Genomic DNA, 17,958 nt, shown 5'->3' on the forward strand with positions numbered 1-17,958 from the left:
TGAAAATGCACTTGCCAGGGCTGCAAGCGCATTGGGTGCAGGGCACCGACGGTCCGCCTGCCAGCCGTCGGTTGGGGTGTGGCGGTTCGCCCTGGTTTCTGCCAACGTGCTCAAAAACGATCCCGCACCTCCCTCACTGTCGTATTGACAAAAAATCTCGCAACGCTAAGTGGTTTCAGCATTTGTTTGGTTCTTCTTTCAGAGCTCCATGCCACGTGTTGCACACGCCGCGGGTTCCGCCACCCCCCCGGGAGGACCCCTTCCCCCCCAAACCCCAGCACCCAAAGTCGAGGCCCCACTGCCTTGCATCCTGTACTTCTTGGCATACACGACCCATACCCATGCCACAAGTGCTCGTGAAGGGGAGTTTGCGGCTGTCGCACCCACGACCTGAGGAAGCTGGGCCACGGTCACTCGAGTCACGAGTCCCGCGCCATTGGCATTCTATAATTTTCAACAGATTGACGTGAAGGAATGAAGGAACGACTGCTTGCGACGCTGGCGAGGACTTCGGTTGGAGAAATCGCCTAGCATAAAGTTTGCGTTCTTTATGAGCAATTTTTGTAGGCATTTCACGTATTAGTTTGTTACATGACGGAGCTTGCGAGTCGAAGCGCGTGACCTGATCGTCGAGCTCGGCGATTGGGAGTTTTCGCCCAAGTCCTCCTTGCCACGCAACGTCACCAGAAGAAAGACACTAAATCACGGCTGCACAAGACACATCCATTCATCTCCACACGCGCCTGATTCGCGCATCCTGAGGAACTTTCATAGCCGTGACTTGCCCTGCCCCCACTTAAGGGCGGTTGCCGCAAGGCCCTGAGTCAGCACCTTAGGCACTAACCTTATGCTTTTGGGCTATCACAAGCTTGTCAGCAAGTCGCGGAGGCCTCAGAGGACCTCTGACGGTGACGGGGTCCGAGCACACAAGCTCTAATGACCGGTAAGCCGCGAGGAAGGAGCTTCATTTGATCCAATGAGCGCCGCTCGGAGCGCGCGCGGGGCGTTCCGGCGCGCGCCCTCAGGGCGGGGGAAGAGAGGGCCGAGTCTTGAGGGGAGCCTGGAGCCTCACGGTCTCCCCTTCCTACGGCTTTAGCGCGCTCAGCTTTTACGGAGCTGCAACCCAACGAACCAGGCGTGCGGGCGCTGAGTGAGGTCCTGCTGGCTCGGTTCTCTCATGATGCGCAGGTTTCTGCCGAGTTTGAGGGCCGAGGAGGCCCGCTTTGGCCCGCCACGATGGACGTCTTCGAGGAGGTTGCTGATACATTCTCTGGAGCCAGTGGTTGCTCAATCACGGACCTATTTTCCTCGCGTCTGGGCTCGCTGAACCTGAGTTTCACCTCCAACTCGTTCGACCCAGCGTTCACGTTCTCAAGCTCTCGCTCATCGTCGTTGCATGTGAGAAGCCTGGTCGCACAGGCTCTGTCTCGGGAAATTGCCGTCCTCTGTTCCTCCTTGCAGTTGCCTGGTACCTCCGGCCGTGTCAGGCCGCAGCGCACTCGACGCTGACACACACCCCGCGCGCCCCGCAATAACCGCATCCTTTTCCCGCCCGATGCCCCTCCCTTCCTCCCCTCGCAGCACTGCGAGAGCACCTCGCGCACCTCGGCCGCAATCGCTGCGGCCAGCGCTGCTGCATCCGGCGCCGCTGCGCCCGCTGCCAGCGCCTCCGCAGCCAGCGGTGCCGCCGCGGACACGCCCTCGCGGGAGGCCTCCCCGCCGCCGTTGCTGCTCTTGCCGCCGGTGATCTCGGGCGGGCCCCCGCGCCGCCATGTCCACGTGCTGCGGCGCAACAGCCTGCCTTGTGGCGTGGCGACGTCAACGGCGGACCCGCATGCCGACGCGGCGACAGGCGACGGCGCCTTTAACCGGCTAAGCACCTCCGGCGGCGGCAGCAGCGTCAGCAGTAGCTGGTCGGGGCTGCCGAGTCCGCTAATGGGGCCGGCGCCACCGAGCATTGCGGCACGGGCCGCGGGCGCGGCCGGCAGCAGCAGGGGCACCGCCGCCGGGTTGCGTTCGGGGCCTGCAGCTACCTCGACCAGCACTGCGGAGGCTGCCACTCCGCCCCTGCCGCCGCTGCCGGGCGCCAGTGCACAGCACTCGGGTGCGGCGGGCGGCGCGGGGCTCAAGCGGCGGAGCTGCCCTGAGCCGGGCATGCTCAGCGCCATCCTGGAGCCGCTGCGGCAACAGAGCCCCTACTGCTCGGCCGGGCAAGTGCCGTCGCCGTGCACGGGTGGGAGCCGTGGCTGTTCGGCGGGAGGTGCGCCCGCCGACTCGGCTATTGGCGGCGGCGGGCTGTGCGCCACGCCGTCGAGCGAGCCCGTGTCGCCGTCCTCCTCCTTCGCCTCCTTTGCCGCGGCGCTGGCTGCGCGGTACTACGTTGACTTCGGCTCCAATCCCGATGTGCCGACGCACCTGGAGGAGGTCCGGCAGCGGGACACAAAGCGCTCGCGAGTGACGACTGGCGGAGGCGGAGGCGTCTGCGATATGCAGACCGCGGTGCAGCCTCAGCACTAGGCCGGTCGGCACCGACATGAATGAAGCAGCCATTGCGGTTGACGTGTGCCCCGCTGCTGGCGCGCGGTGTGCAGCTGTAGTAGCAGCGTCAGAAGAGATGACTGACGATGGCTGGAAGCGTTTGCTGCGGCGAAGCGGCGAAGCAACCTATGTATGCGTGCCATTGCATGCGCGCTGCAAGACCTCGGTCTACGTGCCCTGTTTGAGGCGCGTCGGGGTATGGACCGCAATTACTTTCTCGCATACACAATGACGTCATGTGGATAGAAATGCATTTCCCTTTCTTTATGGCGCCGGAGCTCACCACCTTGCGCTACCGGTGTCGCCTGTCCTGCCTTCCTGCGTTCATGGCACCGCCAGCCGCGTCGCACTCAGTGGAAGGCACAAGGCACTTGCACCGTGCTGCTATGTTGGTGCTGCCGCATGGTAGGCACGCGCTTGCGCACAGGGGCAGGTGGTGAAGGGTCGCTGAGCGCCGGACCACCGCCAGCTTACGGGGCGGAATGTTCCCGCTGCTGCTGTATATAACCATTGGCGCTTTGCAAACGGTTGACAGTTATAATAAGAAGGCGATGCCCTTAGCTGGCGGAATGGAGGGCACCCAAAGCCCGGGGCTGGATGACACCAAAGCCCCACGGTCCTGGGTCTGACCCGGGTTAGGTGGGACCTGCATTCCGTATCATGACGGTTGCAGCTGGGGTCCGGCAGCGGGGTGTTAGATGGGTGGGATGGGCCGGCCGTTGAGTCGGTTACGGCGTAATTGTGTGAAGCGCTAGTCATTGCCCTTACGTGTGACGTGCATGCGATGCATGTGCATGTGCCTTGCGTCCCAGCTGGGCCCAACCCGGTGGCTGGCTGGGCGCTGGATGCATGTGGCGCAGCGAGGAATGAAGGCCTAGTGCCGACAAGAGCCTGAACGCAACACTCGACATTGGTGTTTGTTGGTCAACATGGCTGTGGGATACCTCGCGTATGCAGGTGCATGCTCAAAGTTGACGATGGTTAGCCTGGGCAGCCAGGGGTCACGCTGTGTTGGCGCAGTTGTGCATATGACACCGCGCATGCGGCAGGGTTTGTGGGGTTATCGGATCTGGCACACGTGACAGTAATTGATGGTGACGTGATGGCCGTCTGTTCCGATCATTAATATCCCAAAAGACGTCGTAGTCACTAGTCGGTGGGGGCTGCGTAGCATCTGCTCCGGCGCGCGCTCGTGCTGTGGCGCGAGGGAGCTTGCGCATAAGCGGAATACACCAAACCAATACATCGTTTGTGTTTGATTCATGCTGATGGGATTCGGGGTTGCTTGCGTCTGGTGCGGCTCTGAATTGCTGCAGCCATTGTCGTAGGGAATACCGGTCGGTGGACAGCTCATGCGTGTTGCAAGCCAATGGCGCCCATGCGCGAAGCGGCTAATGACGCAGGCGAGTACCGTAGTAGGACGGAAAGCAACGTGCGTGCGACGGATCTGACCCTAAAAGCCCGACTGATGGGTTCACAAGTGTGGCGCGGGGGAGGCTTCCATCCTTCCTTGAGCTGACGAGAAGCGAAGACTAAATGTGCAGCGGCGCGGTGTTGCTGCATATGTTTGCATGCGGGGCACATGCCTGCGCTACGTGCACGTGCAGAGTGCACATCTGTCATAAGTGGATCCAACCCTCTGCGGCTTGCCCCCGGTCTCGCCTGTACTGCCAGCAGAAGCAAGGGCCTTCGGGTCGCGAACTCTGCGCGACTGCCATTCCTGTGCCGTATAAGGTTCGACGGTCCATCCGTCCCTCGGGGCTCGGGCTTCACGTCGTCAGCTAGCTGCTGGCAGCCATGGTGAGGGCGCGAGGCCATAGCGCATTCTCACTCTCCAGCCTTGTAGACGTTGAACCTCGTTGAAGACCACCCCGAGGCTGACGCCCGTACACCCCTTCATACGCCGTGGCTACGGTAGATGTTGGTGCCTTGGTGGCAGCCTTCACGAGTTCACGTCCACCAGAATGACCAACTGGCAGTTACAACATGAAGTCTTGAACGGCAGTTCTGGCGACTAGCTGACACAACGGCGCCTGTCGGGGCTCTGGGGCCTCGTTGCGTTTGCCTTTGCCGCCGCCGCACCGCGCCGCACACGAGTTGCGGCACATCCCGCATCTCTGCCCCTCGCCCACCATCAGGGGTCCGCCACGTCCGCCCCCAAACCCAACAACCCACACCGCCGCGTCACACGTCACACGCACCGCCACGGCCACGACACAACGCTTAGCGCTCCCACCGCAGCCTCTTGCAGCCCCACCAGCGCAGCCCCCTGCAGCTACACTGCATGCAGCCCCACCGCATGCAGCCCCACCCCCGCCCCCCCACTACTTCTTCTTGAGCTCGTCTGGCTGCAGGCGGCTCTGCAGGCGGTGCGCCTTGTCCACGTCTCCAGTCTTGTAGGCCAGGGCCATCTGGGCGCGGAGCATCTCCTGTGGGCCGGCGAGGAGGAGAGGAAGCCGGAAGCGGCAGCACACCGGGTTGAGCGGCGCGAAGGCACAATTACGCGTCCCTCCACCGCTTTCTCGCCCTCGCACCCGCGTACATCCAAATGAACCCAGGGAAACACAAAGCACCTGCTGCAGCCTCACCGCACCTGCACTGTCCGCCATTCACACCACCACCTATGTCCGGCTACCGCCCACCCCACCCCCACCCACCCGCGAACCCACCCTTTCACCCACTCCCCCACCCACCCAACCCGCAACCCCCGCCCACCTGCTCGCGCATGTCCTGGCCCTTGTCGCTGTACTTGATCTCGCGGTAGGCGTCCACCATGCGCTCCGCCGCCAGCTTGCGGCGCTCCTCCTCACGCTGCTGCCGCAGCGCCTCCTCGTCGTTGAGTGCCTTGCGGCCGCCCTTGTCGCCCAACTTGGCGCCCTTGGCGGCGGCCTTGGCGGCGCGCGCGCGCTCGTAGGCCTCCAGGTCGTAGTACTTGCGGTGCGGCAGCGTACCTGGGGTAGTGGGGCGAGGGGGTTGCAAAGTTAAAAACATTGGGAACAGGATACAAGCAGGGGAAGGGGGGAGAGGCGCGCTGTAAGGTGAGGGCGTGGTGGTGGTGGTGCAGGCGGGTACTGGGAAACGTGAGCGGGTACAGGAGCGAATACGGTAGTAAGCGTCCCGCAGCCTACCAATATATACGGCAGTCGCAACACGGCCCCGACCTGCCACATAGCTCCACATCCACACCTGTCTTTCATGGACGGCTAGTCTCTCCCTCCCTCCCCTCCCTCCCTGCCTCACCTGTGTTGTAGTCCTCCATGTAGTCCTTGAACAGGTCCCGCTCCTCGAACTTCCCCAGGTTCTCCACGTCCGTCTTCTTCACCTCCAGAGCCCACAGAATGAACTCGTTGCGCTTGGCGTACGAGTCGGCCTGGCGGTACAGGCATAGGAGCAGAGGTGCACAGGCTTACGTCTTGCCGTGGCCTTTGGCTGTACCGTATACGGCACCGTGCTACCGGCTGAATGGCGATTGCGCGTGGTTGCCGGGGCTGGAGGGTGGCTCGCGCCGCCACCGCAACACGCTGTGACTGGTGATTTATGGGCAGGCCAGAGGGCTGTCTCGTGTGTGCCCGACACACACGATCCACGACAGCGCGCTGTGCAGGTGCCCGCTTACCTCGCGGATAATGCCGTACTTGCCAAAGTCCTCCGAGTGCGTGAGCGTCTTGACTGTCGCCTTGCCCCGGTCCTTGTCCTTGCTCCGCTTCTTCTTCTTCTTGTCCGAGTCCTTGCTGCGCTTCTTCTTGCCGCTGCTACTCCGCTTCCGGTCCTTATCCCGTCTCCGCTGCAGATGGGTTGTGTGAGGAGGTGAACTGGTGAATTCGAGAGCCGCGGGAGCATCGACGCAGGAGCCACGGCAAGTCCGCCCAACGTCGGGCATGGGTGCAGCAAACGCCAGAGCCTGCCCCCGCCTACAACCCACGCCAGGCAAACCGCTCAGACGCAGCCCCAGCCGCCCATATAGACGTCTACATCCCCATGACCCCACGCGCCTCACGCGCCTTAAAGCAGTCACCCACCTTTTTCCGCTCGCCGCCCTCCGAGTCACTGCCGCTGCCACTCCCCGAGCCGCTGTCGTCGTCGTCGCTGCCGCTGCCGCCCGAGCTGCTGGGCTCCTGCTCCTTCTCTATCTCCCGCTGCACCTTCTTGCGCTTCTGTAGAACAACCATCGAGGGGAGCAGCAGACAGGGGCTAGGTGCTTCTGGTGGCGAGTAAGGGGCTGAGGCGATTACGGCGGGGCGAAGGACGCGGTGTGCAGACCCCCGTTCCCGACACGCCGCTGGCACGCCGTGTCGGCTTCCGAACACCTCAGCGGTGTCCCCTCGCCCCACCTAAGCCCTCTCCCCACAAGCCAGGCAAGTCGCGGACCCCCACCTTGTGAATGGCTTTTAGTTGGAGGTCATTCTCCGCAACAAACCGCCGGAGAAGGGTGAGCGCCCGGTCCACGTCCCAGCTCGTCTCTTGGAGCGCCATGAGACGCGCAAAGAACCCCAGCTGCGGCAGCAGGACGGCCAGCTTCTGAAGAGCATTCTGCTCTTTCTCCTGCGCCATCCTCTCCGCGTGCTGCTGAACCATTGACTTCCCCACATTGTCGGTTTGTCCCGCAGCTCCACGGGTGTAAAAGTTGTTGGCATCTATACCAAGAGCATTGCTGCCCACCGCTGCCGCCATTTTGGCGACGCGGTAAGCAAAAGCCGGCCTACGCGAACAGAACGGTTCGGAATCTGAGGTCTAGGCTCTGACTCAATGTGTTGGTAGCGTTGTTGGTGGTCCAAACTCTCTAGATGGATATTGCCAATCCAAAGGCGGTAACGGGGCTCCTCTCAGCGGATGGGTTTCGGGGCAATGCGGCCCCATCGCGTTGGCCCGAGTTCGCCTCTGAGGAGCCAAGTTGCTCCGTCACCTATGAAGTATCAGCAGATTACTGGCGCAACTGTCTCCAGACCATTCTGTCCTTCAACTCCGCTCCATTGACGATCTTGCTCGCCTAGTTCTGCCTCTGCGATACTCATCTAGACGCGCATTCCAATGGTGACTTTGGAAGATGTGGATAAGCTCAAAGTGCCCGTGAGTCAACGCCATGCAGGCGGGGGAGCGGGAAGTCCACACTCAACAAGCGGCATGCCCGTGTTTGGCCTTGCGCGGTAGCTCTCGGCTTGCTTATGCAACTGGCGTGTTTGCTGCTTGACGTGTAGGAGCTGAAGGCGGCATGCAAGGAGCTGGGCCTTGAGCAGGGCGGGAAGAAGGAGGAGCTGGTGGCGCGCCTCAAGGCTGCCCTTGCGGCACAGCAACCAGCGGGCGGTGCCGAGGCGATGGCCGCGGACGCGGACGCATCTGCGGAGGCACCAGCGGAGGAGGCAAAGCCAGTCGCTGAGGCCGCGCCCGCGACAGCGGCGGACGCGAAGCCCGAGGCGGAGGGTGCCGCGCCGGCTCCTGCTGACGCAGGGGACGGCAAGCGGGCAAAGATTACCTTCAACGACGCTGAGGCCGCGGTGAGGCTTGCGCAGGGCCAGCGCAGCGGGCGGGCCGGGTGTTGTTAGCGCTGCTGAAAGGAGTTTCGTGTTGGGTTCAAGGCCGTGATTAGGCAACGCGCGAGCCTGTGTGTGCCAGCGGGGCCGGCGGCTGCGGCGCCACACACAGTGTCGGTGAATGCGGGCGCCACAGGCCGCTTTGCATGACAGGATGTGCGTCACCGCCGCCAGCGGTGCGCTCGCACTCGCACGCAATCCCCTAGCCTAAACTCCATGTCTTTGGTGCCGCTGCGCCGCCCCTCTTGCGTCTCCTCCTATAGAAGTTTGAGGCGGTCAAGGTGCAGGTCGTGAACGCGGCGCCCGCCGCCGACAAGCCCAAGCAGGTCTCGGAGGCGGAGCGGCTGGCGCAGCGCAAGGACAGGTAGATCCTTTAATGCTGCCAAGTATGCCCGGGGCCAGGAAGGTTTGGAACTTGGGGCTGTGGTGGCGCGCCAGTGACTCGCGGTCGCGGCAGCGGCCCCATTGCGGTTGTTGCTGTGTGGGTTGCGTTTGGCGGTTGCTGACTGACAGCAGGATGGACCTGGCCGGCGAACACTCTCACACCCGCTTTGCAATCTATGTATCGTCATCGCCTGCGCGCCCCGTTCCGCGCCCTCCTCCCACCAGGTTTAAGGACCCCGATGATGACCGCAAGAAGCAGCGCGCGCAGCGCTTCAACATTGTGAGCGAGAGGGGCAGGAGGGGATTGGGGTTGACGACCGAGCAGCTGGGGCAGTGCCGTATTGATGGCACGTTTATAGCTGCAGCATGCCAAGACAAAACCGCACCAGCGTAAGCGTAGCTACACAGCTGTAGCATGCAGCACACACCTAATCCACCCACCGCTGCAGCAGCAGAACCATGGAGTGTGGACACGGCAAAATGACGCCTCGTCCAAACGCCACGGGTACTGTTCAACCCTGCTCAGGAACGCGAGTGCCCTGTTTCCGCGCTCCCCACTTCAAACGGGTCCTGCGCGCCCTCGTGACCTCCCTGCCCCCCGGCTTCCCGGCGCCGTTCTGACATCGCTGTTTTAGACTTAATGGCCGTCATGCCTGGAACCCGCCAACCCCTCAAACCGCACAGCTGGACCCGGACTTGGAGAAGGAGAAGCAGCTCAAGCGCGCGGAGCGCTTCGGCACCAAGCACCCCGAGCTGGAGCAGAAGAAGAAGGACCAGCGCGCGGCGCGGTTCGGGATAGTGGACGAGGAGACCAAGAAGAAGCAGCGGCTGGATAAGTTCAAGCCGCTGACGGAGGCGGCGGCGGAGAAGGCCAACTTCAACATAGCGCTCAAGGGCGATGAGGACTTCGAGGCCAAGCGCAAGGTGGGCGTGGGGCCGGGGATTGGGGGTGGGAAGGAGGTCCTGGGGCGCGGGAAGGCGTAGACCGGGCGGGCGTGTCGTGCACGAGGACCTGCCAAACCGTGTGGGTACGTCCAGGGCGCATGGTGCATGCTGAGCTGGGACTGGGGGGCGGTATGTGAGCGGGTGCGTGTAGATACGCACCGGCGCTGATGCAACCGTCCTGGCTGACCACACCGCCGTGTGTGTGCCTTGGCTCGCGCAGGCTCGCGCTGCGCGCTTCGCCGCGGCCACCTAAAGCTGGTGATTGCACCGGCGCAGCGGCCGCTGCGGTGGGTTGCGGTGAGGCAGGCACGCATATGGTGCGCTGTGGTGCCGGGTGAGGAGACACTGGGCTCAGTTGGCACAGGCAACTGGATATGGTATGCGACTGGAAGGAACCTGGACCTTATGACTGCTGGCACACAAGGACCATGTGTGCAGTGTTGTTGGTTTGACGCTGGTGTGGAGTGCGTTCGGTGCTGACAATGTAGGGCGGTCACGGTTGTGGGCCTCAAGGGCGCTGCGGTAGTGCTGCCCTGTCCTTGATGAGCTGCCAGTGGCGCGCTTATACTGACAGACTGGCTGCGAGAGGGCTTCCTTGATGGATGGGAAACGGGAGTGGCCGGGCATGGTGGGGCACAGTAGGGCCACGAGCAAGGTGCGGGGGCCCGTAGCCCTGCTCCTTCGGGCACAGTCCTTGCAGCCACTGCCATTGCAGCTCGCTCCGTGGCATTTCCGTGGCATGCGCTCCACAATCCAGGTATGTACCTCGTGCATGCACTTGTACCGCACTCTCGTCTGTGCCTGCCCAACCCCTGCGATAGGCCCTCATGAACCTGTCTGCATCAGTGCAAACAAAGGGTATACATGATTGCCCTGCCCCATCTGTTTGCAACGTTAGTGCACGCGGCATCGAACCCTGTCCCATCACACACCCGTGCATACGCAGCGGGTCGATGCGAGGCACTGGGATGGAGGGTGGGCAGGGCTGCAGCGTGAAGGGCGGAATGATACTAATGTAACACGGCCTGGACCACTTGTGCACGCATCATCAGGCGGGGATAGCAGTACTGTTAGGCATGAGCCAGGCTGAGCAGCCATGGTGCCAGAGGCGAGAGGCTTGGTGGAAGGCAGCGATAGCAGGGACGAACAACCGGCTTATTGGCACTTAGTGACAGGACAACCGCCGAGCGCATACGTCCCTGACACACAAATTGCACTACGAGTGAGAAGGAATGGAACTGGGTTGTTACAGCCAAAAGCATGTGGCGAACTGGCAAAGCCGCGAAGGGTGCAGGGCAGGGGGAAGGGCCCACGGGAAGCGTCCACGCAGACGGGGTTAGCGAGTGGATGCACGATGGCAGGGCAGTATTGCACGGTCGGTGCCATGTTGTGCGCAATGCCTACAATGGGGACCTGTGCTATATGTTGATTCTGAATGAGCCCAGACAGTCACAAAGAACATGGTATGTTGCGTTTGGTTTGTCGCGGTTACTTGCCGATGATGGAAAGCTCTGCCGCGAGCGAACGTGAAAGTGGAAAGACTAGGGCGGCTCCTGCATAAACACTTCGAAATTTAATAAGCGCCATGTATGGGCCAGGTCCTACGCGCTTGCGCGAGGCCCGCAAGCGCGCCACTAACGCCCGTGCAAGCGGTTGGAAGCTGTGCCAGGCTGCCCGCATACGTAATGGTCCCCATGGGCCTCGGTGTCTCCGTCCCACCGTACAGGCCAGCCCATCGCGCCATACATATAGTGCCGGCACGCCACAGTCCAGTCATACTCAAACACAACCAGAGAGGAGCACCACATCGTCCATCGTTGGCGCCCCTACATCTTATAACTAGTCCCTCCTCTACCATCTAAGACTTAGTACTCACTACACGCGGCTTGGACCATAAAGCTGCTTCTGTAAAGCACGACTTCTTCTTCCGGCCTATAAGCAAGGTACGCGGCGTCGATTCATCATGGCGGGGAGTAGCGCGCCTCGGAAGGTCGCCATTGGTCGCGCCGACGCATCCAAAACATACATATAGTATCCGTATGAGCGTTGATACTTGATTCCAGGCGTCGCGGCACGGGCCGGAGTTCGCCTGTGCGCGAATACGAAGGGACCCAGTAGCGATTGCAAGAGCCCTGACGCGACCTTCGGCGAGCTTCGTGCTGCAACGTTGTATGTCATTCCTGAGCTGTGTCAGCTCCACCCGGCCATCTGGCCGATCTGCCTGAGCTGTGCTAATGGAAGTCCTTGCCCACCTCACCTCGCGCACAGGAACCGCCAGCCATGGAGACCGCCGCCAACCGCGTTGCGTCGCTGGTCCTCAAGAAGAAGGATAGCCTGAAGGAGATGTCGGCCCAGCTCGGCAGCCTGGCTGCGTCGTGGCACCGCCTGGGCGCTCTGCGTGAGCGCCGCATGACCATGGGCGGCGCTCCCGAGGGGCCCACCACCACCACCCCCGCCGCGCCCTCTCCGATGGTCATGTCGCCCGCCCCCGCTCCCACCGCCTCCAACACCACCACCGCCGCGGCCGCTCCCACGGCCGCGCCGGCGTTCATGGATGCCTTTGTGCATGTGCAGCTCACACCCCGCAACAGCGTTAAGGCCGCCGCCGAGGGCACCGCGTCCCTGCTCAGCCCCCGCCCCAGCGCCGCCGGCGCCATGCTGCTCAGCCCCGCCGCCAGCTTCAAGGACCCCTCGCCGCTAGGCCCCCGCGCGTCCTTCAAGGAGGCGACATCGCTGCTGTCGCCCGCCGTCTCTTTCCGCGGCTCCATTAGCGGCGTGGCGGCGGCGGAGCCGCCTGTGGGCTTGGGCCTGCGCGGCAGCGTGGGCAGCGTCATGTCGCCCTTCGCTATGGCTGCCAGCGGCAGCGGCATGGCGTCGGCATTCGGCGGCGCGGCGTTCGCTTAAGAGGAGAATGAGAAATGAAGAAGAGTAAGAGAACGGTGGGACGCCGCCGCGTGAGGAGACTCTCAAGCGCGGGGGCCAGTGCGATCGTGTTCGGTGCGTTACAACCTGATGATGTGTGTGGGTTTCTGCAGGGGTGGTGATTGGTGCAATGAGCACTCGTCTAGCGGTTGTTGATCCGCAGGATTGTGGACGATTGTTTGAGCAAGGGCTTCGGCCAGCTTTATATCCTTAATTGCTTTAGCTTAATGACTTTTGCTAGTGACCGCGGGATGAACGCGTTAGAGCGCCTGTGATTGCAGGTTGGCACACACGATAGTCGTACCGGATTCGTACAACCGTAGCTGCATCTCTTGCTAGAGAGGGGGAAGGCTGATTGGTGCTCCCCCATGCCTAGCTCTTCGACAAGGCACGGCCTTGCGATTGATTGATCCCGTTAGTCTGCCATAGTATGGCGTGTGATTGGAGTCGCAAAAGCCGCAATTGCAATAGTATGGCTTAATAACTTAGCGCCGTACTGCACGGTGACGATATTAGCGACGCGGCACAGTCCCCCTGGTGACGGCGCGCTTAGAACGCCCTGGTGTAGGGACATAGATACACGACACACGCATGGCTTTGAGAAGTTGCCTCATGGCCAAGTTGGCTTGAGCCGTCTGTTGACTGCTAGAACCAGGGGAACCCCTGGCTGTAACACGCAACATGTGACTCCGTGGCCGCATGCTTTGCTCTGTGCTCCTGTTCGCTCTAAGAGGTGGGTAATCTGGCGTGTGCTCGGGCTGTACGAGAGCAGATCCGCATTCCAGCATTTCAGCGACAAGCGCGCGCGCAGTGCTTTACACAGCCACCACCAGTACAGCACCACCCACTGTCCTACATGCACTCTCAGGCAACGCAGTTGGAACACCCGGCATTGACCCGGGGCGGGCATCACAAGGTAACACGGTTGCATAACTTGCATTAATGAATGGGCACGGCCAATGAATTTCAGCCAGCACTCTTCCCGCGCCTATGTTAAAGCAGCCTGTCTGCAATCAGCTGAACGCATCTTCGATATCAGCATGCGCCTAGGCTCTCCTCCACCTGCCTCTACCTACCAGCTCCTTCTGTCCTCCCGCCCACGCCTCACCAGGCCTCACAACCAGCATTCACTAGCAAGCACTTCGCTAACCACCACCCTCATCGAGCCCACCCTCCGCCACACACACCGCCGCCAACCGCTAGCACGTCCATTACCGCGGCTGCACGTACTGATAGATAATCTCAATGCCGTGCAGCTCCCGCAATCGCTCCAGCATGGGTGTGTCCTTCGCCAGCCGCGCCAGGCAGATGGCGGCGTTCTTGCTGGCGGCGTTGCCGCGGCCGTCATACGCCACCTTTATCAGCGGCGGCACCGGGTCGGCAGCTCGCAGGGCCGGCAGCAGCTCCGCGCGCCGCGCCACGCCCGCGAGGCACAGCACCGCATTGCCCAGCACCGACTCCACCGTGCCGCTGCTACTGCTGCTACTGGTGCTACTGCTGCTGGTGCCGGTGTTGTCGGGCTTGTTGAGGCTGCCTCCTGCGGAGGCGGCGCGAATGATCCGCAGCAGCGCCGCCACGCCGCCGGCCGCCAGCAGCTGGTCTGACAGCGCCGCGTCCTCGGGCGTGGTGAGGATCGTCACGCTGCGAACCGCCGCGTCCAGGATCGCCAGCGTCGCCTCCCGCTCCGCCGCCGCCTCTGCGCTGCTACCTCCAGCGGCCTCCACGGCCTCCAGTGCCGCCACCGCAGTGCCAATCATTCCCTCCACCGCGCCCAGCTTCAGAAGCGCCGCCGCGCCGGGCGCCACGCGAGCCGCACGTGCACACACACCCGCCGCGCGCGCGGCCAGTGTGCGGTCCGCACCGCCTAACGACACGAGCGCGTACAACCGCCCCAGCCCCTCGCCATCCTCTGCAACTAGCCTCTGGCCCGCCTCCTCAATCGTCAGGTTGAACAACGCCGTCGCCGCCGCCCGGCGTACCTCCGCATCCACTACAGGCCCTGCTGCGGCACCTGCTGCTGCTGCCTTCTGCTTCTTGCCGGCTACCGGCGGCGGCGGCGGCGCCGTCAGCGCCAACAGCTGCCCCACCAGTCCGCTGCCGTGCCTTGCCAGCATCTCGGCCCGCAGACTGGGGTCTGTGGCCATGTTGCCCAGCAGCACCGCCGCCTTCTCCGCCAACACGCCCACAGGCGAGCGCAGCAGCGACAGGAAGGCACCGGAGGCTGAGCCGGAGGTGCTGGGGGCGGAGCCCGAGGAGGAGGCGGAGCCCGAGGCGGAGGAGGCAGAGGAGGTGGAGGCGGTGGAAGAGGTGGAGGCGGCTGAGGACTCAGCGCGCCAGGCCGCGGTCATGGCGGTCTTGGTGGGCCGGTCCACCATGCAGTTGCCCAGCAGCGCCAGAGCCACACCCTGTGTAGGGCAGTGCAGGCACAGGCAGGCAGGCGGGCAGGCAGGCAGGATAATGAGGCAAGAGCGCCTTGAAAATGCGCCACCACAAGGCATGAGCGGAAGCAGGGGCAGCTGCACACTACTGATTGCCAGACTGTGCAGGACGGCTACCAGGCGCGCTGCTACGCATCTAAGCCAGCCTCACCTGCACCGCGGGCTTGGCGCCGGTGAGCAAACGCAGCAGCCGTCCCAGCCCGTCCAGCGCGTCCTTCTTGCCGCCGGCACCGCCGCTGCTGCTGGCGGCGCCACCCAACAACGCCGACACTTCCTTACGCACGTCCTCATTCGTCACTGCCGTGCACAGCAGCGCCACCGCCGCCGCCGCAGCTTCCTCGCCGGCGCCGTCAAGGCACGCCACCACCGCCGGCAGCACCTTGAGCGGCGGCAGCTGCTTCAGGTTGCCGTCGTTCATGCAGGCGTCGTTCAGCGCCAGCAGCAGCGCCGCCATGTCGGCGGCACCGGCAGAGGTGCCGCCGGCAGCGCCGGGCAAGGAAGCGGACGGAGCACCTTTGATGATCTGCAGGGCGGACACGGGAATGATCAATTTGAGGTGGCGACGCCAGCGTCAGCAACTGATTGCACTCCCACCCATTGCTGTAGAAAGCATAAAAGCGTCTCCTCTAGCGCACAACGCCCAGCCCGCGATGCCGTGACTCACCCGTGTGGCCAAGCTCTGCAGCCCGCCGCACTCCCGCAGGTACACGCAGCAGCCGTCGTCGCCGTTCAGCAGCCCCCGCAGCTCCTCACACGTGACCGCCACAGAGCCGCCGCCCACTCCCACCGAACCCGACCCAGAAGTGGACGCCGCAGCCGCAGCACCCGAGCTTGGGGCAGCAGCAGCAGCGGCCGCGCTCCCCTTCCCGACAGGCCGCGGGGGCAACGCCGGCCCTCGCCGAGCCGTCGCCTCCCCTGCCCCGGCTGCCTGCGCTACACCATTGCTGCTGCCGTTGCTGCTGGCGCTGGCTGCCTGGTCCTCTGCAGACGCCGGCGCAGGCGGCGCAGCCACCACTAGCGGCGGGGGAGTTGCCAGCGCCGCCGCCAGCTTCTCCACCCTCCCCAGCTTTCCCAGGTCCAGTGCCAGCCCGGCCGCCTCCACCGTGCCGCTTCCGCCGCCCGCCTCGCCGGCGGCGGCGTTCTTGGCCACAGCCTTCGCCACGGCCCGCTGCTTGCGCGCCTCCACGTCCTCCAGCCGGGCGCGCGCCAGCTGCTTGGCCACCTCGCCGTTCTTGGGGTCCATGTCCAGGGCCGCCTGGAGGTACGGATGGGTGAGGCAGCAGAGAGAGGCAGCGAAGCAGGAAGGAAGCGGTGAGGGAAGGGGTGCCGCGTGCAGGGCCAGGTGTGTTGTTTTGGTTTGTGGCCGGCTGGCGCCCCAGCAATTGCGGGCCTTGACGCATACGCATCTCCATGCACACATCCACACACGTGCAGGCGCTAGTTGGTTCTGGGGCGGGGCACGCACCTGCAGGTCCTCCACCGCGCGGCTGGTCTGCTGCAGCGCCCGGTACGCCTCGGCGCGGCGCTGCAGCGCCTTGACGCACAGCGGGTCGTTCTTGTTGTTGTGGAAGAAGTCCGCAATGGACAGCACCTGCATGGCGGCATCAGCAGCACCGGCCCAACATCAGCTCCGTATCAGCTAGGTCCGCGCTGGCCCGCTGACCTTGCTCGGGTCACCCGCGCCCTTAGCACCACAGGACGCCACCTAGCCCGCGTCTCCTTCTGCCCTGCTCGCTCCCAGGTCCCACCCCCGCGTGCTGCCCTCGCGTCCCGCCCCCGTGTGTTCCCGCCCCCGCCCCTGGGTCCGCTGCCTCCTGCCCAGCGCCCACCTTGTCCGCGTGCTCAATGGCCTGCACGAAGCAGTTGATCTTGAGCGCCGCCATGGCCGCGTTAGCATGCAGTGCCATGTTGGTGCGCTCGCTCTCAAGCCCCTGCTGGTAGCAGCGCAGAGCCTCGCTGTACTGCCGAGCGCCGTACGCGGCGTTGCCGGCCACGCGGGCCCGCTCCGCCAGCTGCCGCCGCTCCACCAGCCTGGCGGGTTAGGTGCGTGCGGGTCAGGGCGCGGGTTAGGGCGCGGGTAAGGGGGGCAGGGTGGGATGGGAGGCGGAAAAGCAGGGCGAGGAGGGCCGGCCGCTGGGGGTAGTGCCGGCGCCCAAGCTGGGAACCCAAGGCGTGCCGCGGGCGCATAAACTTGCGTGTGCACCACAGCCATTGGCCCCCACCCCTGCTGTGCCAACTGCAACCCCAGAGCAAATGCAACCCTCCCCCCTGCGTTGTGCACCCAGCCCAAAGCTCACTGTCTGTGGCGCTCGTCTATGTCCTTCTCCATGGCACGGAACTGGGGCGTGTTGGGGCCAACGGAGTTGATGAGGTCGTCCTCCTCGTCGTCTGGACACCAAATGTCCCATTTCGTGTAGTCTGTACCGAAGCGAGATTGATCTTTGGTCCTTACGTACTCCTCGTACATCGCCCGAGCGCGCAGCTTGCGCTCCCGGTTTGCGATGAGCTCCTTGACTTTCGCCATAGCGCGCTCCTTGCGCTCGTCCTCAGCATCGTCATCACCCTCATCTTTGGAGGATGCTGCTGTCTCCGTCGTCGATGGCGCGGCGGGCGTGGGGCCGCGGCCCTCCGATTCCTTTGCTGAACGCTTCTTCTTCTCCTCCTCTTTCTCTTGCTTTAGTTTTGTCTTAGTATCGATATAATCAGGCGAAATCGTTCCGGCTTTTAGGCCCTCAATTAACCGGTGCACTTCGTCAACATTCTCAATAAATTCCTCAACATCCACCTCGGGAGCAGAAGCAGGAGCTGATACCAGTGGCCCTGCCATCGTGTGAGTAATTTAAGTGATGATGCATAGGGAGCAGCTGTGTGAGCGGGTTGCTCTCCGAAACCCAGTTTCTGCATGAGGGCAGCGCATGGAGTTTAGTAACTGGGCCGGAACTCACATACAATGCAATGTGCTGTGCTCTTTCCCATGAATCCATGAGGATACCCTGATGGCGCTTGGGTGGGAGGAGGTGGCCCCTAAGACGGATGTAATGCGCAGACATTCAAGGCCAAAACGCGCGCTCAGCGCAGCACCGGCTGGGGAATTCGCTGTGCGCTTTAATTTCTTGTGATGCAATGCATCTTCCGTAGTAACAAAGTTAGCAGGGGGATCCGAGGAGGGAGCAAGGGGACGGCCAGAGTCGGGGGCAGGGGAG

The 17,958-nt window shown here is 63.3% G+C and overlaps 5 protein-coding genes across 5 annotated transcripts; 3 read left to right on the forward strand and 2 right to left on the reverse strand.

Moving 5' to 3' along the window:
• The first annotated feature begins 478 nt into the window (after positions 1–478).
• On the forward strand, positions 479–4,285 carry CHLRE_03g176000v5 (uncharacterized protein). The gene is made up of 3 exons (XM_001703391.2): positions 479–943; positions 1,189–1,398; positions 1,582–4,285. The coding sequence occupies exons 2-3, from the start codon at positions 1,237–1,239 to the stop codon at positions 2,515–2,517; spliced, it is 1,098 nt and encodes a 365-aa protein (XP_001703443.1). The 5' UTR covers positions 479–943; positions 1,189–1,236; the 3' UTR covers positions 2,518–4,285.
• Positions 4,286–4,505: 220 nt separating this feature from the next.
• Positions 4,506–7,308, reverse strand: CHLRE_03g176050v5 (uncharacterized protein). The gene is made up of 6 exons (XM_001703220.2): positions 6,913–7,308; positions 6,558–6,692; positions 6,155–6,322; positions 5,779–5,908; positions 5,254–5,489; positions 4,506–4,967 (listed from the first exon to the last, which is right to left on the reverse strand). Exons 1-6 carry the CDS (start codon positions 7,207–7,209, stop codon positions 4,863–4,865), a joined length of 1,071 nt encoding a protein of 356 aa, XP_001703272.2. The 5' UTR covers positions 7,210–7,308; the 3' UTR covers positions 4,506–4,862.
• Positions 7,309–7,448: 140 nt separating this feature from the next.
• CHLRE_03g176100v5 (uncharacterized protein) lies at positions 7,449–10,426 on the forward strand. Its single transcript, XM_001703390.2, has 6 exons — positions 7,449–7,605; positions 7,734–8,030; positions 8,330–8,430; positions 8,676–8,730; positions 9,135–9,374; positions 9,616–10,426. Exons 1-6 carry the CDS (start codon positions 7,567–7,569, stop codon positions 9,646–9,648), a joined length of 765 nt encoding a protein of 254 aa, XP_001703442.1. The 5' UTR covers positions 7,449–7,566; the 3' UTR covers positions 9,649–10,426.
• Positions 10,427–11,191: 765 nt separating this feature from the next.
• CHLRE_03g176150v5 (uncharacterized protein) lies at positions 11,192–13,002 on the forward strand. Its single transcript, XM_001703389.2, has 2 exons — positions 11,192–11,338; positions 11,664–13,002. Exon 2 carries the CDS (start codon positions 11,676–11,678, stop codon positions 12,297–12,299), a length of 624 nt encoding a protein of 207 aa, XP_001703441.1. The 5' UTR covers positions 11,192–11,338; positions 11,664–11,675; the 3' UTR covers positions 12,300–13,002.
• A 118-nt stretch (positions 13,003–13,120) lies between these two features.
• Positions 13,121–17,678, reverse strand: CHLRE_03g176200v5 (uncharacterized protein). The gene is made up of 6 exons (XM_043060961.1): positions 17,053–17,678; positions 16,585–16,786; positions 16,221–16,346; positions 15,420–16,010; positions 14,907–15,278; positions 13,121–14,722 (listed from the first exon to the last, which is right to left on the reverse strand). Exons 1-6 carry the CDS (start codon positions 17,580–17,582, stop codon positions 13,529–13,531), a joined length of 3,015 nt encoding a protein of 1,004 aa, XP_042926090.1. The 5' UTR covers positions 17,583–17,678; the 3' UTR covers positions 13,121–13,528.
• Positions 17,679–17,958: the final 280 nt, after the last annotated feature.

The sequence above is a fragment of the Chlamydomonas reinhardtii genome, chromosome 3 (assembly GCF_000002595.2).
Source record: "Chlamydomonas reinhardtii strain CC-503 cw92 mt+ chromosome 3, whole genome shotgun sequence".
NCBI lineage: Eukaryota > Viridiplantae > Chlorophyta > Chlorophyceae > Chlamydomonadales > Chlamydomonadaceae > Chlamydomonas > Chlamydomonas reinhardtii.